This window comes from Mandrillus leucophaeus, unplaced genomic scaffold, assembly GCF_000951045.1.
Source record: "Mandrillus leucophaeus isolate KB7577 unplaced genomic scaffold, Mleu.le_1.0 Scaffold183, whole genome shotgun sequence".
In the NCBI taxonomy this organism is placed as follows: Eukaryota; Metazoa; Chordata; class Mammalia; order Primates; family Cercopithecidae; genus Mandrillus; species Mandrillus leucophaeus.
In genome coordinates, this window is record NW_012101843.1 from 422,879 (window position 1) to 447,162 (window position 24,284).

General features: G+C 37.6%; 1 protein-coding gene across 13 annotated transcripts in view; it reads right to left on the reverse strand.

The window, feature by feature from the left end:
• Positions 1-24,284, reverse strand: part of NRG1 (neuregulin 1) — a 1,213,919-nt gene that overhangs the window by 154,367 nt on the left and 1,035,268 nt on the right. For 2 of the 13 annotated variants that reach the window (XM_011977702.1, XM_011977703.1), the window contains exon 1: positions 2,554-4,202. The exons of 10 other annotated variants lie outside the window; for them this stretch is intronic. In XM_011977702.1, coding sequence (XP_011833092.1) covers positions 2,554-3,256 — 703 coding nt within the window. In that variant the 5' untranslated portion in view covers positions 3,257-4,202. Of the gene's footprint in view, positions 1-2,553; positions 4,209-24,284 lie in introns of those variants that run through there. One more of the 13 variants, XM_011977715.1, reaches the window with a different exon arrangement.

Consider the following 24,284-nt stretch of genomic DNA (forward strand, 5'->3'; position numbering starts at 1 on the left):
AAAAAAAAAAAAAAGGAAAAGGGAGAATAAAGTCCTAAAACCACTGAAGAGCATGTTTCACATACGATAATGTCATTTTCAAATATAAGCCATGACAGCTTAGTTTATGTCAAAAACATGCACGGTAAAAGGAACGTCCCAGTTCTTTCTGCGACTAAACAATACTTTCTTAGTTGAAAAATACAATCCCTTTGTAAGCTTTTTTTTCCCCCTTTCCATTAATTAATGGTTACAACCTTTTTAAACAACAACAAAAACAACCACTTACAAGTCTCTAGAAACAAAGCTGCCTGGACCAATCCCTTTCAAACACTACTCCCCCCAAACCAATACCCCCCCCGACCCCCCGCCCCACAAAAAGTAGGCTCACAATTTTTAGAATACAATACTTGATTTTTTTTTTTTTTTAAGGGACTAGTCCAAAAAAATTAACAGAGTCTCCCTACAGGTTTTAAAGTGTTAGCTAACTAACTGTCTATCCCTAACTTTTCAGGAGAAAACTACTTCCCAGACTGCTTCTCTAGGCTTATCTCCGATGCGCTTCAAAACGTTGCAGCTGTGCATCTGGTCAAACTGGCCACAATGATGCTTTTAGGCAGCAGTAAATCTTTCCCATTTATTGCAGATGCCACAATATCAATGCCCTGGCTTGGAAAAAAAAACTGATAAGGAATATGTAATCTACTAAAACACTTAGTAGAAAAATTTACTTTACAAAATAATTTATCAAAACTTTACAACATACTTTCTGACATGGTCTTAGATCAGGAAAATGTGCTAGATGTTTCTTTTCTTGATTTCCTCAGATGACAAAATTATAGAATTTGGTTGAAGTGTTTTTCAAAGGGCGTTTTTTTGTTTCTCTGGACAATGAAACCTGTTTAAACAGATTTCAATTAAAGACTTAAGTTTAAAATGATCAAGTAACCTTGTTCTCCTGATGAATTTCGCTTCTCTTTGCAGGATCTGTACTTGCTTTTTATAGCATGTCATTTCATCTGGGTATTATTTCCCGGTCACTTTGCCAGGTGGGAAGAGGCAGCAAAGGCGGTGATGTCTGTCAGACCTTTAATGATGCTTCAGGGATTTGATAAAGATACAAAGCAGTGTCTGCATGAAGGAGGTTTTCCCTAATTGCACCTAGAAAACAAGACTCTTTTTTTTTTTTTCTTTAAATCTTTGCCATTGAATCTGGTGTGTGTGAAATGATTAGGAGTTACAAGCACAAATCAAGTTTTTCTGTGTTTCTATAGCATGCTGCACTACTTCACATTGAACGTGACGTCTGGAAAAGGTACTCTTTATTCTTCATTACTGTCCAGAGGAAAAACAAAAGAGGCATTTCGTCAGAGAAATTGTCAACTCTCTTTTAACCCTAAGAGCTTTCATGTAAGTTATTAAGAACCAAATTTTCTGATCTTGTACTTTCCTACTAAGTAAATATTCCTCATGGTAAAAAGTGATAGGAGATAGAGACAACAAAAATAAACTAGAAACATTTTTAAAAGGCTATAGAAAACTCCTCCCTTCTATATTGATGTTTAGAACAGTCATGCTTTCATTCCTGTCAACTTTCCACTCTAAAGCTATTGCAGTTACCCAACGCAAATGCAAACAGAAATGTATTGTTTTTAAGAGCGTGGGCTCTCTTCATATCACAGGTTATTAAACTGGGCTGCTGCGATCTGCCAGACTAAGATGACACATGCCTTAAAAAGAAAAAAAAAAAAAAAAGATGTACCTCACTAATGGATCTTGTACTTTTTAATGACTGCCAAGGAAGCTATTTAAACATTTGATTATAGAAGACAAAACTAATTTGGGCAAATCCTTCATGCAGAATCCTACTGTGTCCTAGACAAAATAAAGCTGCCGTTACTAAGTGCTCACTAACTGAAAGTACAGTCTGGGCAGGACAGTAGTCATCTCAAGCTAGTGAGAGGCGAGCACCGTAAATGTCTTAAGACTTGCTGCAATCTCAGAAAGAACCAATTAAGATACAAAAGTAGGGAGAGGTGGTTAGAGAACAGGAAGAAGGGAGAGAAAGACAACAAGCAGCTTGGGGTTGCTGAGAGGTAGAGGGTAACAGAAAGGTGACAGGAAATCTATGATGGGGAAGAGAAAGTCACAAAATAATACTGGTATATGAAAGTCACATTTCTATAAAACATGAAAAGATGGCCTGATGTTTCAATTTTAAAATGTGTTAGAAATAAATTGAATTTAACTTAAATTCAAGCATGACTTGCAGATGCTGAAGTTTTGCGTTGCCGGTACCAGACTGAGCAATGTGGCTAGAGAGAGCTGCTGTCACAACACTGGTTCAGACCCGGAGTTTGCAACATCATTTTACTCAGCCCTTCAATGCCAGCCCAAGTGTCTCAAACACATGCTTTGCTTAAACAAAACCAGGCAACTAAAATGCAAGAAGAAAGGGAAACATCCTTTGGGGACCTCAAACCCACCCCTTTCCTTTATTCTTCTTCATCATCATCATCATCACCATCATCATCATCATCATCTCTCTCTCTCTCTCTCTCTCTCTCTACTTACAAAGTTTAGGAGCAGTTTGGAGATTAGTTTCTGTTGTTTGTGGCTGAGTTGCTGACTTGGGCGTTCTCACCTCAGGGTTCCGGGTGGGTGAAGGGAAGGATGGTGCAGTGGACGGCAAGAAAGAAAAGGCAAAAATACGATTCTTCGGTGTCGGTGCCGCTGATGGTTCAAAGGAGACAACAGCCTTGTCACCTTGCACTGTAACTTGAACCTTGCTTTCAGATTGAGCCCTAGAGACAGGTGAAGTATATGCCTCAGACGACACCCACACAGCTGAGGCAGCAGTTGGGTCCAGAGAAATAATAGGGTCCTGGCCTAATCCCCCAGGGTCAAGGTGAGTAGGAGAGTCATACTCAAAGATCTTGTCCACGAATACCCACTTGAGGCCGGCAATGCAAAGGCAGAGGCTGACCAGGCAAGCCAGGATGGGGACAATGCAGATTTTCTCTGAGTTGAGGCAACCTCTCAGGCGCTCAGCTTCTAGGCACACACAGCAGGGCACGGCCAGGCCCACGAGTCCAGGGGTTCTCCCATCTTCAGTCTGGGGCTCTGGCATGTCTTCTGCTGCCGGAAGCCCATCAAGAGATGGGTCTGCACTCAGCTGAGTGGAGGGGCTAGAGGACCTCTCCGCAGCGACCTCAGACATGTCTGGGGAATATATCTCCATCGGCTCACCTCCAGAAGAAGGCCTGGCCGCTCTCATGGTCCATTACCACGCAGAGGCCCCCCCAACCAAATGATACAGCATCTTACAGGGGGAAATCGATAAATCGTCCAAGTCCAAGGCCATTATCAAAATCAAGAAGAGTTCAGGAAGATGCAAGGGGGAAAGAAAAGCTCCTAGCAACTACAAAATCAGAGTATATCGTTATAATTCTTTAAACTGCTGTTTCTGGGCCACTTTTCTAGTTCTTTTAAACGTTACTCCAAACCATCCCGGGCTCGTCAAGAGGACAGGGACCAAAATAGATCGACGGAGCTGCTGGCTGGTTAATTAAGTAAACCAGTAGCCCAAACTGAAAGGCATGTTTCTCACCTCGAGCATCTGAAGCTGGTGTCTGCTCAGATGAAGAAAACAACTGTCATGCAGGAGAAGTAAAAGCAGAAGGAGGACCAGCGCCGGTGGCGGCGGCGGCAGCAGCGGCGGCGGCAGGAGAGGCAGTAGTGACAATAGCAACAGCATCCTGTTGTGTTAACGCGACGACGGCTGAAAGGGGCTGAATCATTACAGAGCAGCAGGTGCCTGCCCTCGGAGCATCACTGCAAACAGGATCAGAGGGCTCCGGAGGCAAGAGTGCAGCCAGGAGGGGCGGTCACTCCCTTCCCCGCCCTGCCTCCACCCCACCCCCGACTACTCCTCTTTGTCCTTCTTGAGTGCTCATTCACTTTCTTCCTCTGCGGCTCTTCTCTGCTTCAGTCTCTCTCTTTCTTTCCCTTCTTCATCCAAGCCCGTCCTCTCTCTCTCCTCTCTCTCTTTCCTCCCACTCTCCCAACCCCCACTCCCCACTCTCTATCTACACTCTAGAGCTGCAGGCTGGTCTGAGTAAAATCAGTATCCCCAGCCACACAGGACTGCCAGTGACTTCCTATTTTATCCAATTAGAAGGAATAAAGGCCATCAAATCAAAAAGAGGCATGCAGGCATCAGTTAAGCCTAGTCCCCATGGCCCCCACCCGTTTTCCTCCTTTTTCTTTCTTTCTCTACAAAAGCTGTCCCAGTCTTCTTCTACCCCCACCTTGCCGGCTTTCAGTCTCTTTCCTTCACCCACTGTTGGGTCAGAAAAAGCCAGCGATCGATGCTAGCAATCTAACAAAGCTGGGATGGGGAGGGGGGTGGGGGGGTGTAGGTGGGACCTTATGGGTTGGACCTGAGGCTTGGCGAAGTCTGCTATCTGATTCCTCCCTAGAGAGGTAAGCTTTTCAACAGCAATTTCTTCCTGCCTGCTGCTGAGAGATAGCATTCCTTCCCTAGCCCTCTAATAAGTTTTGTTCACTAAGAGGACTGTTATTACCTGATTTTCGACCAACAGTTTGAACGTTTTTTTCCTAACCATGGACAGCTCTGCCTTTAGCCCTTTTTGCAATGACTCTGTAAGACTTTGTCATGCCCAGAGAGAAATGCTGAGTACAGGCTGGAGGGAGCGCTAGGGGAGGGGTTGGCAGCCCATATATCCCCTGCTGTGGTCCCCTTTGAATTTCCATTTCTTCTATCTCAGCCAAAGAAGACTAGACTAATGTCAAGCTAATAGGAAGCACCAGTAAGTAACAGAGTTATGATGCGAGCAAAGCTACCACTTCATTTTTAGATTAGCCTTTCATGGTGACTCCACACTGCAGAGGTCTGAATTCCCTGGCACTGTAATATATACCACATGTCCTCAGCTATCACCGCACTGCAAGTACTAAGAAGAGTTTTCGATGAGAGCATGCCTTTTGGGTTAGGTTTCAGGAGCTTTACCTTCCAGATAGTTTCAATGCTGATTTTTTTTCTTTTAAAACAACAGTCATTAAAACACTAGAAGAAAGCACTGTCCATAATAGAGACCACAGGCTTCTCCAAGCACTCTGCTCCATGTCACTTCACACAATATGCATCTGAACCTGTAATGCACACTTACTGTGACTGGACATCTAAACGGTTTCCAAGGAACCATTCTGTTTACCTATGTCAACAGGAGTCTTTAAAACTCTCTCTAAATCTATACTACATAGCCATCATATGAGTCCCTGAAGCAGTGAAATTTAGAACTCAAGTCCTGAGAAAATCTGCTTTAAGCATGTTGTATTTTGTAGGGCACAATCTCCACTGCTTTGAGGTACGTTTCAGCTTCAAATGACAGGAGATAAGAATATTATCACTTCTTCCTTCAAGATGAAATTAGTCCATAATTATAAATGATTTAAAGGGTCTTAACATCTTAAACTGTGTTTGCAGTACTATAACAACAACAAAAGCCTGTGCCAATTTGCATAATTGTAACCATGACTATGACAACTTTATGGGCAACATGAGTTATCCTTAAGTTCATCTCTCTATAATCTGCATTTATATACCAGTAAATGGTGTTTAAAAGTAATTCCTATGCTTATTTTCTAGGTTTATTTGACTTTAAAGCGGTGAGAGCTCTCTTACAAAGATTCTAGCAATGGACATACAATTTCACAGTGTAGAAAATGTCTACTGAAGCACTTAAAGCATTCACATTGAAAGATAGTAAGATCTCAATGATCAATATTCATGTAAATATTCAGAAACAATATCAGCAGGTGTTTATGCTAAACTACGGTAATTTATAATTTCTTCAAAAAGTACCCAGTTGAAATATATAGCACTGAATTCCTCAGTTTTGACCTAAACCAAAAATATTATACTCAGTACACTAGCATTTCATCCAAGGCCAAGGTCAGCTAAATTTCAAAGACCAAAATGGGGTTCAGGTGGCCCCAAGTCAGGCAGATAGGAGAAAATACCAAGCATGATAACCCATAGTTTAGAAAAGTGGTCTTTAACTTACACCAATAGCAATTATTCACCTTACCTCAACCATTAAGAACAAACATATTCAGCAGGGAAGAAAAAAAAAAAAAAGTTACTGGGCATTGCTCTAGCTGTTACACTGAAAATACCCAACACTTATAGAGAAAACCAACATTTTATACAAAGACTAGGACAACACATCAGAGAGAGAATCCTGTGGACTGCCACAAGTACTCTTTCCCTTGGACTACATAAACCAGACTTTGGGATGTGTCTGTTTTGCCCCCAGAAAGGCATTCCATAAACCCTGTGGCACCTTGGTGCTAAGATTAGTCTGCAGACAGCCAGCTTCCTATAAAATTGTTTTTTTCCACCAAATTGGAAAATGAATGTAAATGGGGAAATGGAGAAGGATGGGAGGTGAAGAATAAAAGGAATTCTCCATTAGTTCTACCCTTGGGACTAGGACCCAGAAGTTGCCTTTCTCCCTTCATCAAATCCTCTATAGCAATAAAAGAGTGAGAAAGGAAAGTGTGAATGGGGTTAGAGGTCAGAATTTCCTTTGGATAAAACATGGATGTTTGTAGGAAAAACTGCAAGGATATAGCATTTTAACCCTTTAAGCTCCACCCCAGTAAAGCCCAGGAATACCCCATTTCCATGTCCTCTTAGAAAAATAAACTAGACAATTTTTTACTACCTTTTTAAACCTTTTACACCATCTCCCTCACAATAACAAAAGCTACCTTTATTGAGTTCCACCCAGGCAACAAGCACTCTGCTAGGTTCATAATACACATTGTTTCTGATCTTCACTAATCCCATACAGTCCATACTAATCTTAAAATTTTTTAAAAAATATTTCATTGGCCCAGGTAGCTTAGGTAATTTTGCCATGGACATATAGCTATGTGGCCAAGATTTGAATACGTTCTGATTCATTCTATTTCTGCTGAAAAATACTGATTTTGTTTTTTTATCAAAAGGGTGCATTTGATTATATTATTGATTACATATCTCTTCAAGAAGAGACTATGAAAACCAGAATAGATAACTATGAAATAGGAATTATTACCTTAATATAATTTGTAAACAAACTTAAAAGGATCTAGTTTTCAAAATAAGACTTCTAAAATTTTGCCTAATAATTTTTAGAAATTATAAGAATTAAGCATGGACCATTTAAATACTATCTATTTATCATTTAAATCAAATGAGCTCTTCCATGGTCTCATTCCAGGACTTCCTTTGGGAAGCGATTTCAGTTATGTATTGCTGTGAAACAAACCGCCCGGAAATAGCTTACAGCAACCGCCATTTTATTCTGTAGGTTTACTGGGTTCAGCTGAGCGGTTTCTCTGCTCCATTTGACGTCAGCTGGTGCTGCAGGTGAGGTGCAACTAGGTGAAAACATTCAAAATGGCTCCCATACATGATGACTGGCAGCTGCTGCTAGATGCCAGCCGGCACTGTGAAATGGTGCAGCAACCTGTGGCCTCTCCTTGTGGCTTGAGCTTCCCACAGTATGGTGGCCAGGTTGTGAGAGAAAGCACCCCAAGAGGAAGAAAACACAAGCTGCCAGTACTCTTAAAAGTCTGTGCCTGAAAGCAGAACAAACTATTTCCCCTGCATCCTACTGGTTAAGAAGTCACCGTGCCAGCCTAGACTCAAGGACAGAGGAAATACATTTTGAGGGAGAAAGTGGCAAAGAATTTGCAGCCACAATTAATCTGCTACAGAGGATAAGAAAGTAAATGCTAGTACACCAACCTGGATCAAGAAGAGAGACGGTAATATAGAATGGGATTTGGCAGAATAAGTAAAATCTACTTATATTTCTGATCCACTTTCATAATATTTCAGCTTCCTTCTAAGTTGGCTTCAAGAAAAAAAATCCTGTAATATCATCAAATAAAAAAATACTAGAATTTCTCTGCTACTTCAATTCAAGTTAGTCTATGAATTCAAGCCAGTCATTCTGCTTTACTTTTATTTACTTTATCATCAGAAGAATGTACGGTAGCTCCAACAGATGAAACAGAATGATAAATATCATTTTGCTTTTGACCTTATTACTCATTTATTTTCTCTTTGACTTTTTTCCTGTATCTTGGTGATATAACTCTAAAATATTATCTCTCTGAAATCTAAAAATACCATCACTGAAAAACTTTATCCTTGCTCCTAAATTTTACGGCTGGCAAAAGAGTAGAATTTACTTCATGGTATCTAACATAAAATAAAAATGATGGCAGCAGTTGTTTCATTTGGGGAGATCCCTACCTACAAATGGCAATTATTTATTTATTTGCTGAGGAATTATGAAATCATAATTTTCATAAGAAAGCACCAGGCCCTAAAGTTAACTTTAAAACCCTGCAGCTTCTTTGGAGGATAAAGTACACCAATGGATCTGTCAGCTTCCTCCACCTATCCAAAAAACATGCCCTCAGCTAGGTCTTAGCTCCTTGACAGAGCCCTTCCCATTTTTCCAAATCATAGACCCAGCATTTCTTAACTGAAACATTTATTGGGGCACATTCACAGTCATGTGTCATCATTTAATTACATCATGTATACAGGGCTGAAGAATGCAATTTCTTTGACGGCAAAGATTATCAGTATTTGATTGTCTGATAGAGCTGGGCTATCCATTCAATACATACATTTGGTTTGGTTTTACTTTTAATTGGGATTGCATTACACAGATTATGGGGTCTCTAATAGATCAGCAGGCTTCATTCATACCCTCTATACTCTCCTCCATTTTTTCAAGTCTTTTAATGGCCTATTCAGATACTTCCTTATCAAATTTTCTCTGATTGTTCCAAAATTTGCCTTGAATTAATTTAGCCCGGTCTAGCAAAACTCAACTACCACAGATCTTATCAATGGAGGGAAAGTTTGGAATATGCTAATATTTAACTATTTTTTCTTGTCATTCCTCTCTCCCCAGCTAAACAGAAAAGTTCTCTGAGAGCAAACCAAATCCATGTGCTGTTTGATGTTCTTCTACATTATTTATGATGCAAAATGGGTGAGATGAATGGAACTTATTTTACCTTACTGGGCATGTCTTTTCTGCCCACTTTAAAGGTGAGTCAAGACTGATTATTCTTACCCAGTGAAAATGTTCTCAGAGCAGACAATTTGACTTAATTTTAAGCATTACTTTGTGAGATGCTGTATCAAGTGCTTGAGATTGACTGTGCTCTGTGTTCTCATTCTGTAACACGATGAGCAATTTACTCTGGTACATTTTGTTCTTTATGAGTTTAGATCCTTTGTAACTGAAGATACAGTAAATGATCTCAAAGATGAAGATGTGAGAATTTCATATGGAAAGATATTTTAATTGCATTTGATAGTTATAGTGAGTTTGCTTTACTTTGGGAGAATCTATTAATTTCTCACTCCCCATAAGTAAAATTATTAGTTGTCTACAAACATAGTTTATTGGTCATTTTACAAGTTGCTCTTCTTTTAAAATTCCACTGGAGAAGTTTTGGAACTAGATGGAAGGGGTGGTTGCGCAACACTGCAATAAATGCAACTGAGTTGTGACTCTCAAATGGTTAATTTTGCTGTGTGAATTTCAACTCAAGGAAAAATGAGACTGTTAAGTGTAGGTTGCCCTTTCTTCTAGAAAGTATCAATAGGCAATGTGGCATTGAATCTCAGGCAATTATTAACTTTGAACTCTGAACTTATATTAATATTAATTTACATATGTATATGTGTATATATGTATATATTTAGAGTCAGGTTTTCACTCTGTCTCCCAGGCTGGAGTGCAATGGTGCAATCCTAGTCACTGCAGCCTTGATGTCCTGGGCTCAAGCAACTCTCCCACCTTAGCCTCTCAAGTAGCTGAGACTACAGGTGCATGCCACCATGCCTGGCTAACTTATTTTTAAATTATTATTATTATTATTATTATTATTATTATTATTATTTTGTAGAGGCAGGGTCTCACTCTCTCACCCAGGCTAGAGTGCAATGGTGCAATCATAACTCACCATAGTCTCAAACTCCTGGCCTCAGCAATCCTCCTACCTCAGCCTCCCAAAGTGCTGGTATTACAGTTGTGAGCCACCATGCCTGCCAATATGTATATTTTAAATAGGGAAATAGGATGGAGTTGAACAGTGAAAAATAATATTTTAGTACATAAAACAGGATAGAAAGATAACGCTTTGCTCATGTTCTCATAAGCCTTTTGAATTCAGAGTCTCAATGACATATCCATTTCCTAGTTTTTGTGTGTGTATGTGTCTGAGCTCTTTGGGATGAAGGACTCCACTGGAAATAAGTGCCAAGGACGAGGGGCAAGTGGCAGTCTTCCAGTATTACCTGTGTTTTCTTATTAAAAATGTGATAAACTCAACACCAGAACGTCAGCTCCATAAGGCCATGCACTTGTGTCTGCTTCCACTGCTATATCCCCAGTACCTACAGCATGCCTGGCACACAGCAGACATTTGTTAAACAAATGCATCCAAATGAAAACGACATGGAAGAGGGATGAATAAACTATGGGAAACATCTTTGAGACATGGGTTTTACCAGTCTGAGTAAATGCAAATAATGTTAAATTACTGTGTGTGTGTGGGGGGGTATGTGTGTGTGTGTGGAGTGTGTGTGTGTGTGTGACAAAAAGAAGAAAAATCAAAAGAAACATTATCTTTATACAGAGTAATCTGAGGTTATGTGGATGAATGGCCATTTCTAACATTTACTAGAGCAATATATGTTGGCTTAGTTACCTTGAGCCAATATCTTTGCTGTGTCTCATTAATATTCACTATGACAGTTAAGTTCAGGGCATAGAGCAGCACAGCTCAGAGAGATTTTCTGTTGTTTGTTTTTCATTCTTCTGGCAAATGTAACAAAAATGCAAGATATAATTTTGCTTTTATGCACATATCCAATGTGTTATCTTATTTAACGAAAATGATAATGGATGTATTTTAACGCAGTGAGAGAAGTTTTAGCTAAAAACAAGGAGGAAATACCTTGATAACCGATGCTGGTTTAATATAAATTCAGCAAAGTTTTAAAAATGGGAGGGATTGAACTTGACATATACTTAAGCACTAGCTATTTGTTTTAAAGTTCAGTTGCTTGTCAGCCAGTTCTATAAACTGGTCCCCCAATCAACCCAGAAATGTAGTTAGTTAGTATATAGCACAGCATATCACTTATAGCAAATGCTCTAGAAATATGTGTTAATTTGATTTTTAAATCTCCTGCTTAAAATAGAGAGAAACAGTTGAGCATGAGATTATACACATGTGAAAGCAGTTATGAATTACTCATAAGAGAAGACCAGCTATTCAAGAGACTGAAACTTCATATAAGCCCATGTGTAAAATATACTTGCACAACATTCCTGGAATAAAGTAAGTTTGAGGAAAGGGATTACCTGAAGTGTTCTCCTTTTAAACATGGTTCAAATTTCTTTTCTCTTTATTTTTATTTATTTATTTATTTTGAGATGGAATCTCGCTCTGTCGCTTAGACTGGAGTGCAGTGGCACGATCTCAGCTCACTGCAGCCTCCGCCTCCCAGGTTCCAGTGATTCTCCTGCCTTGGCTTCCTGGGTAGCTGGGATTACAGGCACATACCACCACACCTGGCTAATTTTTGTATTTTTAGTAGAGATGGGGTTTCGCCATGTTGGCCAGGCTGGTCTCTAACTCCTGACCTCAGGTCATCTGCCCATCTCAGCCTCCCAAAGTGCTAGGATTATAGGCGTGGGCCACCACACCTGGCCAGTTCAAATTTCTGAATCTGAAAAGACCTTAGCCAGAGAAAACATCTTACAATATACATTTTCCTTAGAGTACACACAGTTTTCTTCTCCTTGTTGCTGATCAAAATGAAAATATGAAGTTGCACCAAAGGGGAAAAAAAAAGAAGAAATAAAAATATATGCAGTTTCCAGAACTGATTCGGGATTCCCAGTGAGCCACCTAAGTGTCAGGCAACACTACTGTAAGGTCATAACCTTTATGATGCTCATGGAAGCAGAAGTATCCCATTTAAAATGAAATGCCAATCTCATTTTTCTGCTGCAAGGGGTGGAAACTGTTTCTGCATTGTTACAATTTTTATTACTTAAAAAGATATGAATTTGAAAGTTACAAGATAAAAATGTCTTATGATTTGACCTCCAGCTCAAATGTTTCTATCACAAATCACACGATAGGTTGCTAGAGTCAGAATTGTTTAAGAATGACTTGTTTCTTTTCTGTCCAACATGGTAGTTCCTGCCTGTGATCCCAGCTACTAGGGAGGATGAGGCAGGAGGACTGCTTGCGGTCAGGAGTCCGAGACCAGCCTGGGCAACAGAAGGAGACCATATCTCTAAAACACTGAGAGAAAAAAGAGAATGGACTTGTTTCTTTTCTATTTCAGTATTATTTGGAGTAAAAGAATTTACATTTAATGCAAAGGTCAACTGTAATCTCAATAATAATGAGATTTAAAGTTTTTAATTGACTGAAGGTTGGAGCTGCAACAGGTCTTACCCATGAATTTTATTTATTTAATTTTTAAAATTATACTTTAAGTTCTAGGGTACGTGTGCACAACATGCAGGTTTGTTACATAGGTATACATGTGCCATGTTAGTTTGCTGCACCCATTACATGAATTTCACTTTATACAGGAAGAAAAAAGTTCTTGGGAGGTTAAAAACATAATGATAACCTGCTTAGAGTCACACAGAAAAGAATTTCAAAGTCAGGACTAGAAATCACATCTGTTTCTCCTTCTTTTTAATTAATTTCTATAAAGGAAAGCTCTTTAGTTGCATACTGCCAATACAGATACACACATTTGATTAGATAGTCTAGATTTTCTCTCACTTGGGGCCATGAAAGATGTCTGTACCAATACCTCACTTTGACCATTTCTCTGGACCATTTCTACTTGAAAGTTTACTTTTTAATGCTCCCACGACCACTTGTGGTCACAACTCTACTTAATGGGCCTCTTTCTTAAAGATATTCAGAGACTAATACTCATATCTGAACTCCGTTCTTAAACAGCATTTTATCAAACTGAGGAAGCATACAAAATGTGTGTTCCAGAACCCAACAACTTCCCCTGAGAACAGGCTGGAGATGAGACGCTACCTGACTTGTGGGAGCATTACAGTTAGCTTTATTGCTTACACAGGAAAGTACAGAATAAAGAAATTACAGAGGATAGGAAGGCAATGTATCCTCAGGAAAGAAGACTGTCACCAAAATGGGAATTGCCCGAACATCACTGCAGTAGCTCAAACACAAACTGTACCAAAAATTGTCACTAGCTGGAAATCAGGGAGCCAAGGTTACATCTTCTTTTAATTTGGAGAACTAAAAGCCTGGGACAGGGGAAAGAGTAATTATTAGGGAACAGGAACAAGAAGGCTGCTACTGGCTGAGTTATACTCTGAAATATGATGACTAGAAAACCCTAAGTCCAAATATGGTGGCTTATTCGAGAGAAACATATATTCTATTTGATAGCATAATCCATGACCCACATGTTTTCTTAAACATTGCAATAAAAGATATATACTATGCATACTGGGATATTTGGGGGTAAAATGAACTCATGTATATTTGAAATGTCATCAAAAAATGAAAAGTTGATAGATAAATGGGTAGACATTTGGTAAGTAAATATAGGAAAATATTAACTGTAAAATCTCAGTAGTGGGCATAAGTTTGTTTACTGAATGATTAATTCACCTTTTCTCTATCTTTGAACATTTCATAATAAAATGCTGGAACTGTTAAAAAAATTTCAAGGTGTTTCTGGGTTCATATATGATAAGGAGCCTATCTTGATATACTATGGCACATTTTATTATAAAACTCATTACCTATGCCAAACAAACAAAATAATCCAGCAATTCTACATTTAGTAACCTCCACATGCTTATTTTTTTCCTTCTCTGCATCGTCCTCCAGCCTCCACCCATCACTACCTCTTTCCCCTACTACTTTTATTTTAAGGAATTGATTTTTAAGATGAATTTCAAAATTATATCAAGGGTAAAAGATTCATATAATTTTAACCATTATCTAATGACAATGAGGTATCTTTATATGGTAACTATTAATTGCTATAAAACATCTAAGAGCTTTTTCTGCCCCCCTCCCCTCAACCAATACCATTTATTTATTGAGAAGGGATTTTCCTTAATGCTATACTTCAATCCCTGGGGAATTAGAACATCTATGAATAATGTGACTTGGGAAAATGTAAAGTTCACATTACTGAAAAAATCTGAAAGGTTAGATGGTAAGCTTATTCTGTTGAAATCAGTAGAATCTTCGGGTTATTCAGGACACTCCCATTCTGAACACACCTTTTCCGATGGTCAACTGGTCAGTGGACCATAAGGCCAGAGGCTCCAATGGGAAGGTTGAGCTTCTCTGCTGCTGGATTTTCCACCCAGTGATTCATACAGATATTTTATAAACTATTAAATATGTATGATGCAGTACAAAGCCCCTCTAAAAGCATCTGTATTTAACTAAATCATGTCCCTGACAGCAAGAGGCATGCAGAGCAATTTAACCTAGCAGGAAAAGTACTTCTTTTACAAATCACTGCAGTGCAGAGCTTCAACCATATGCTTCTTTTTGCTCCCACCTCCCGCACCCGAACACATCCAGTAAGAAAGGAAAGGCTTAACTTAAATGGTTTGAAATGCTTTTAGATAGGATTTTAAAACAAAACATAAGACTTTAGAAGTGTTTCTCAAAAATTTTACCACCTTAAGGCTTTGCCACTACTCTGTCCCTAGAGGTCAGAGAAATAACCCAGCCTCAGGTTAAGTCTCCTTAACCCGGGGTTAAATACCTGGAATTAGCCCACTGTCTTCTATCATGCTCTTCCAAATGTCTACCGCTGTTTAGTGACTAATATCAAAGGCATCTAGAAACTATCACTGTACAACTAGATCCCCCATATTCTTCTCTTTCACCCCAAAAAAGATTCAAAGAAAAAAGTTTTGGATGGGAAACTTCAGGGCACATCAAAAGTTAAATGATTGTTACCCCTTCACAACCGAAGACCGAAGAATCTAGTGAGATAAGTAGTACCAATTAAGCAGTTTTCCAAGGTACCTAAGCATTTGGCAAGGCGAAAGAATAGCAGAGGGATCTCTACATTTTTTAAAAAGTGCAATGACAATGTAAAACATTTTTAGAAATCTCATGCACAGAATTAACTGTGCTCCCAGAGACAGGTGGTTTTACAATAACCTGTGGTGGGGGGGAAATGTGCTGAATGAGTACAAAAATAATTAACTTACTGTCAAAAAAATCGGGGCTAAATGCTTGAATTGCCCAACTCAAAATGAAATGGTGTTACTGTAATTCAGCCAACTGATCAGGAAATGTGCTGTGCAGCATTGAAATGAACTTCTTTTCACAATCTGGCTGGTACAAAATGGAAAACCTCAGGATGACCTGCTTTTCAAAAGCAGTAGATTTCAAATTTTAAGGTCACTGTACAGGGTGTAATAAAAATAGCTACCATTTCTAAAGACCTAATCTATATGTTAATTTACTTGGCTACCCATCCACCTATTCATCCAAAAGATGTTTACTAAATGACCCTATCTGTGCCAGGCATTGTGCTGGGGTTTGTAGATTTGGTAAGAGGAAATTAATTTCCATCTTATAGTTTTCCTTTTCTTCTAAAATAGCAAATGGGATCTGTAGAGAGTGAAGGCACGATTTGAATTTTTAGAGTGGTAAGGTCTGAGTCACCTTAGAAAATGGAAGAGAAGGCTGACTGTGAAAAACAGAAACAGGTCAGACATTGTGCCAAGTAGTATATACACATCAGTTCTTATTTATAATCTTTACAATCAGTATGCAAACTAACTGATATTTTTCTTATTTCACAGATGGAAAAAGTGAGGATTAAAAAAGATGCACAGAGAACCCACAATTACATAGCTAGTAAGTGGTGAAGCAAAGATTCAAACCAACTGAACTTCAAAAGTCATTTTTCTGTACCACTGTACAATATCTTTATACTGATACAAAGTATGGAAGAAGACTTTCAAAGCATTTTTTAAAATCATCAATTACATAAGAGATCATTGTTTTTGTTGTTGAGCTCTACAGTAAAATTTTTATTTGGACTTACACAAGACTCAACAAGAGGAAAAAGGGAAGAAAAGAAGAAAACAAAATGTGATGATGAGAATGTACATGTTCACATGCATATTACAGTTTCTACTTTGGATAGATTTATTTTTCAGATCAGTTCAGCTTTTTCCAAAACCAGGATTTAATGTGGAATATTAGGTTATTCATTCAATTATGCTATGCGTCTTAAGTCTGGCCATGATGAAACCAACCCATTTAAATGATGTTGCTAGTAAGTACATGAATCAAAATAATTTAACATGCTAAACAGTATCATGGCCCTCTGTTGCATATTTCTTTGAACATCAACAAGATGAAGGAAGAAGGCATGCCACAAACTCAGAGTTTAGAATAAAAGTGTGATTTCTCTCTTTCAATTTTTTAAGAGCTTTAATCAGTATTTGAAAGCACCATACAATTACAGAAAATTAGAAATTACTCAAAATGAAAAGGGAAGATCAGGTCAGTAGTTACTGCTTCCTCTGCCATAGAGTTCCCATTTATTTTAAAAAATGTGTGCTTTTTCAGAGTTTTTCCATAGACATTCTAGGTTGATCTTGTCTCTGCTGCTTTGTGTAACTTTTTATTTTTTTTTCAAGTAAGTATCTTGCTCAGCCTCAGACTGCTGGGCTCAAGTGATCCTACTGTTTCAGCCTCCCAATTGGCTGGGACTACAGGTACACATCACAACACCTGGCTAGTTTTTAAAATTTCTTTGTAAAAATGGGATCTCACAATGTTGCCCAGGCTAGTCTTGAACTCCTGGCCTCAAGAGATCCTCCTGCCTCAGCCTCCCAAAGTACTGGGAGTACAGGTGAGCATCTACTCACCTACAGACTACTTCTCCCATCCTTAAGCAACTTCATTCATTCCTTCAATTATTTTTTTAAGCAAATGCCTCATATGTACCAGGCCCTACCTAAGACTGAGAGGAAGAGGAAGGCAGGCACTGGGGAAAGAGACTGCAATAGTTTCTGCTTCTGTGATATTTAAATTCTAGTGGAAGACTTAGTTTTCCTAATCGTAGGTGGGCACAAAAGGCAGACTTCAGAAGTAAGAGTCCATAGTCTTATAATGGATTCTATTTGTGCAGTTGACACATAGTGGAGTAATTCTTTTTTAATGAGCCTGTCAGGAAACACTGGTTATTGTATATGCATGTCTAAGTATCTGAAATTTTCCTTCACTCCGGATCCAGTTATGGAAATGTTTTCTTCTGATAGTGTTTTGTTTGATTAGTGATAGAAGAAGAATGCAGAATTCAATTCCAGAAGGGATCATGCCCAGGCAAGAGGTCTTTGGAGGTACTGGACAATTACAAGCAGAAAAACATAATCTATCTGTTTCCATTCTCGGTAACCATCAAAACAAAACAGCCACAAAAGCAGACTAGGCTGTCATAATAATTTAATGATTGCATTTTTTAAAGCTGGTGGCATGATTGTTTTGGTAGATGGATTAAAATAAATAAATAAAAGAAAGCATTGATACAGTTTATTATTATCTTTTTGATGAATTGAAGTTTTCTTATTTACTGGTGATATGAAAGCACAATTTTAAAGTACAGTTAGTCAGATTTCCTGAATTGCTAAGGAAATGTGTTAATTTCATAGAAATTCTAAAATATCAGCATAAAAAGGTAGTTGAAAATCAAAGAGGAAAAAATGAATTACATGCATATAGATATATGATTTAAAAATTTGTTGCTTATAGACCCTAGATTAATTAATAAGGAAGTTCTACAGGAATCAAAGAAATAAGTGTTAAACATTTTGACTAAGCATTAGTCTTGATGACAACCTAGCTCTGCGAAATCATTGGCATGTCAAATGCTAACAAGTATGAGAATGAGTTTTAGAATTAAACTTACAAGCTATCATCTTTCTAAATGAATGAGCTGCTCAGAGATGAACTGATGGTAACTAAAGAAATCAATAATAAAATGATCAGGATGAACATCCTGTATCATATTAGAAACAATTTTCTCTTCTTTCAGTTAATTCTGATGAAAATATACAAGGCTGTAGAGCAACAAGTTTCTCATCAACATCTAAATCAATTTGAACTTTGTATCCTTACAGTATAATCTAACACTGAACATTGTCATTGTGTGACATGTCCAATTAAGGCATGTCCAGTGAAGAAAAGAGTGTATATTTGGATGGAACTCATTTATTTTATATTAACATGGCTTGAAGTTACATTTTAAAAGTTGCTAAAATGATTTTCACTTTAAAAATCGGTTTCTCGTGTTTAAATACTATTTCCTCTGATGCTCAAAAATAAAACATTAATTTTTAATGCCACAAGTTTACAAACACTTTGAAGTTAAAAGTATAAATATGCATTATTTACTTTTCTATTAACTTATTACCACAGCATTTACCTTTTTCATTACAAATTCAATAATTTGTTATACCACTAAGCTACATGGAGCACTAGATATTATGTTAAACAAAGATCTTGTTTCTATTGTTCTTAAGAACAAGTATGTCCACCCCCCAAAATACAGTGAATTCTGTGCAAATTAAAAGAGATTTTTTAAATGAGTAGTAAATCAGGTCCAATTATGAGCAACAGAGTCTCAAAGGGTCCTAGATTAACCTCACCAGAACTTTCCATGTTGAATTAAGCATGCAGTTTGGTCAGGAAAGATATCCTTTTTCTATATCTTGTTTATATCTACTATAAATACCATAAGCATTCCATTAGCATTAACCCAGTGATTAATGCATATGTCATGGACTCAGGTTCTAATCAGTGATAATAACTGCCTACAACTATTTCCACAACTGTTCATCTCCCAACTCTTTTACCCTGACTAACAAAGAAATGCCTACTAAAGTCTAAGAGTTCATGTAGTTACAGGAAACCAGATGCATTATTTATAAGGATGCAGAGGCTAGAAAGTTCGGCTGTGTCGCTTACCCCAGCAGCAGTAGGCTCTAAGCTATTGGCAGTAGGACCATTGCCAGTGCATTAGAAGATGAGATAGAAGGGATCTCTGCCAAATAAAATAGCTAAGTAATAACAAATGTTAAGAAAGGAGAGCCTTGGGGGTTGGAAGGAGTCTTGAAGATCACTGTTGAAGCACAATTCAGGAGATCACCAAGCTTTTGCAGTCAATACAGAAAGAAGAGCTGTAATCTCAATTAATTCTTTGTGTCTTATCTTTCTCGAGTACTTGCTTTTTAATTACAGTTACGCATTTTTTAAAAGTTACTACAGTATCTGTACATAAATGAGAAATTACAACTGTCATAAAAGAGGTAAAGTGCACAGTATGAGATTTCAAGTTCAGGTATAATTAATTGTGTGTTTGTATGGTCCGCCCTGTTTAGAAATCCATACCACTGTTTTGGTGATCCAGGAAAAATCAGTATTTTTCTTCTTTGATTTCAAAGAAAAATAAAAACCCAGACACAAAAACCCACAATTTCTTATTCTTCGTATGTTCCAACTGATATACTGCTACAGACAGATACCTGTTGTGGCTTTAAGTAGATTTTGAGATAGTGCCATTCAAGTTTCATTTTCTGTTTAATCATCGTCAGTCACTTGGAATTTACACCACAGCACAAGAGGCTGCACGCTTTAAATGTTAACAACAGCAGGGGATGAGAATGCCATCTTGCCTGAAGAAAAAAAACCCTAAAATCTGACAAAATAAGTCAACTGAAACACAGAAAAAAGAAAACTTAACATAGGGATTGTTAAAACAAATAACCTTCCATATCAATCTGAAATTTAAACTAAAAGCTATGGTTACAGTCTGCTTCTCAAAACTCATCTGAATGTTACCATCAGTTTCAAACATGAAGTAGCTGAGGCTACATACCACATAGTGTGTTTATTCTTTTCTTTGAATAACCTAAGCATTTCAGATGTTTACTGCATATACCTTTTATCTACAATGTCATTCTCATCATTATCTCCTCATCCCAAATGTGTGTGCACTGGGGAGGTAGACGGGATGAAGATTGTGGCATTCTTTTTAATTATCCAAGTACCAAATAAATATAACTTGGTACTTAAAATTGTTCTACTTTTAATGCCTTTTATCATACTAAATTGGTGTGTCTATTTCCGTATCTTGCTTAGGAAACTGGGTTCATAGAGCAGATTTGGTCATCTCATTAGGGAAAAAAGACCATTTCTGAAAGTAACTGCAATGATTATTTGCCCTTTAGACTAGCAGGATAGAGGTCACAAGAAGAGCTTTCTGAGCTCAAGAAGTGTTCTTCTGAGCCTTCAACCTCTACCATCTGTGGGTGAAAAGAACACAGGATGAAGAGTCAGAAAGTTTGGGGTTGAATCCTGCTTCTACCACTACTTGACAAATATTGAATTGTCTTGAGTATCAGTCTCCCCATCTAAATAATTGAACTAACAATATCCATTTTCAGATGAAAGCATCTGACACATAGTAGATGCTTACTAAAATATATTATTGTTGTCTATTATTACTATTAAGAGTAAATGAAAAATCCACGGTATTGACACTATTGTGGCACTTCTCTTGTTCCCAAGCAAGTGCCTCTTCAGCACTACAGAGAGGAACAGCGACCAGTTAATAAGTAGATTCTGGAATAATTTGCAATAATCCTATCAAAGGAGAAACAGATTTTTATAAATCACCATGAAAACAAGTATTTATGATGAAATGAAAAACAAATCTTCCAGATGTAAAAACCAGAAATAAATTTAAAATATACATATGTAGAATGTGAATGCTTCTCAAAATGTTACAGGTTCTCTAATAAATATTCTTTAAGCCAATATTAGTTTTTTAAAACTTTGATTTTAAAATACTTAAATATCTGTGTCCATGATTTAAGGTGAAGGCAGTTTACTTTTCATTGTATATGTGTACAACTTAAAAAAATGATAATCCAACAAAAAATTCATTAACTCACTGTTGATGTTGACATCCATTTAATAAATACTTTCTGAGAACTGGCATAGTATTAAGTTATGGGAATAGAAATACAAATCAACCAAAATTCTTCCCTCTAGTATTTTACATTCTGGTGTGGGAACTGATGTGCACATTAATATGGATAAGAAGTGGCAAGACTATGGTTCAAGAAAGAGCTATGGGACCACCTAAAGTGAACTGCTGGGGAGTAGAAGATAGTCTAACATCTGAGTATAACTACAAAATAATAAGGGGTTTGATTTCACTCCTTGATTGGACAAAGAACATTTGTTGTAATTTCAGACCATTATTTTAATAAAATATACCCAGGTCTGCACTTCAAATAAAAAGGAAGGAGAAGAGTTATGACATTTTGAAAATTGAGACTAGAGCCAACTCTATTCTTCATGAAGACCTTCTCCACCAGAAGCTTTTATTAGACTAATTCCTCAGTGCACTATTTACCCAAAACATCACAGCCAATGTTCTAGAAACCTTAAAAAATAAGCAGGGGCTGGGAGTGGTGGTTCACGCCTGTAGTACCAGCACTTTGGGAGGCCAAGGCGAGTGGATCACTTGAGATCAGGAGCTTGACACCAGCCTGGCCAACATGGTGAAACACCGTGTCTAACAAAAATACAAAATATTAGCCAGGTGTGGTGGTGCACAACTATAATCCCAGCTACTCAGGAGGCTGAGGCAGGAGAATCGCTTGAATCGGGTAGGCGGAGGTTGCAGTGAGCCAAGATCATGCCACTGCACTCCAGCCTGGGTGACAGAGTGAGACTCCATATCAAAAAAAAAACAAAAAAAGGCAGAAAGTTTTATTATACTTGCTTATGTGTGTACACATGTAGTGCATGTTACTTTCCATTTTTCTTTTTTTTACGAGGTAATTACAAGGTAATTCTCCCACTCCCATAATCTGTATTTCCTAAAACACACCCAGGGACCCTTTGTATAGTTTATTTTCTCACAGATAACTTGGAGAAAGTCTGAACAAAGATGCATTTATGCTGTGGAACATTAGGGAGGTGAAATTAAGAAGCTAGTATGAGAACAACAGAGGAAAAACATGCATCTGGATCAAGTAAAAGAAATGTACAAAATTTGTGAAAAATCTATTATGGCCACTTAAATAATTTTCTCTCAGATATATGTAAGGCTATGCCTCTTTGTATCACATTTCATCATAAAAATATCATGTTTGACAAGGCAGGTTCCTCCTGGTACATTTCATCAGAGCTGGGGCATATTCGATTTTACAGCTTAAAAAAAATGCAGCAATAGCAACTTCCTTTTCATAGCTTTGTAGACTGAGAATTGTTGGAAAAAAAAAAAAACCTGTTCTCAAAGCTACATTATTTGTGAAAGAAATGGATTTTTATAGGCTGATTCAATATGTAGATTTCTAGGTTAAAATGTAGGACATTATTTGTGTAGAACATTAAAACTCACATTTTAAATATTTTGTCATGTAGAATTTTATTTTTAAATATATCTTAATTCCCATTTGTAGTTGAAATCTTTATCAAATGACACAGAAGTTTCTTGTCAGTTAGTCACTGCCTTAACACATGAATTTTAAGAAAATTGAGAGAGGAGTGATCATAAAGGAAAAATTTTGGTTTTATAATTTTAACAGATTAATCTACTAGATTCCTCGATTATAACTAGGCATCCTTTTTAAAATTGATCACTTCTCCTTTCTTTGGATCAATTCAAGTCTTTAAACAATAAAAAGTAAGAAACAAAACAAGTCTTACTTAATGAATAAGACAAGTTTAGGAAATTGCAAGCTGGGTATGATGGCTCACATCTATAATCCCAGCACTTTGAGGCTGAGGTGGGAGCAGTACTTGAGCCCAGAATGTTTGAAACCAGCCTGGGCAACATAGGAAGACCTTGTCTCTATTTAAAAAAATAAAATTGCAACCTTTTCATATACACACATTTCCAGATGGTCTAAACAAAAGTATCTCCTCAGATATGTAACACAGTCTTTGTAAATCCATCTCTGTATCAAGGATAAGTGTCTGCCCATCAACAATGATTCAACTTACCATACTATAGTCATGCTTTTCTAAAAGTTTCTAGTTATATTTCAAAAAGTTCCCCAAACTACTTGCAAAACCCTATTTAGTGTAAATTAATTTCCAGCACCTTTAATCACCACTAATCTTTTATTCTTGATGGTAAATTAGAGAATGTCATCATCTTTTAAAATGAGATAAATTTCAGGATTCTGATTTCTTAGTAAAATGAGCTGTAAATATGAAGTGGAAACAACAATTTGCTATTTTAGAAGACAGACAACATTAATTCAGTATAGTCAAAATATATTTTATTTTACTGTTTCTTTTTTTTTTTTTTTTTTTTTTTGAGATGGAGTCTTACTCTGTCCCCTAGGCCAGAGTGTAGTGGTGTGATCTTGGCTCACTGCAACCTCCACCTCCCAGGTTCAAGTGTTTCTCCTGCCTCAGCCTCCCAAGTGGCTGGGTTTACAGACATGTGCCTCAATGCCTGGCTAATTTTTGTATTTTTAGTAGAGATGGGGTTTCACCATGTCGGCCAGGATGGTCTCAAATTCCTGACCTCAAGTGATCTGCCCGCCTTGGCCTCCCAAAGTGCTGAGATTACAGGCGTGAGCCACCACACCTGGCCAATATTTTCTTTTGAATTACATAACCACAAATGGCTTTTCTATCTTAAGGAATATTACAAAAAATAAAAACTTGATTTGAAAGTCTTCCTCTTACCATATTTTACTTCCCATTATGATTATGTGTCATTATGCACAATTAATCACAATTAAACTTTTGACTTTGCTGCGAACTCCTTCAGCCCAAGGACTATTTCCTATTTATCTCCCTCAACCATTACACCTCCCACCTCCCACCTCCCAAGAAATATGCATACACATTTCCTAGCATCATGCTGAAATACAGTAGGCCCTGGTTATTATCTATTCATTTTCATTAAAGAGAGGGAAAGTTTTGGCTGAGTGCAGTGGCTCATACCTATAATCCCAGCACTTTGGGAGGCCAAGGTGGGTGGATCACTTGAGGTCAGGAGTTCAAGACCAGCCTGGCCAACACGGTGAAACCCCATCTCTACTAAAAATCCAAAAATTAGCCAGGCGTGGTGGCACACACCTGTAATCCCAGCT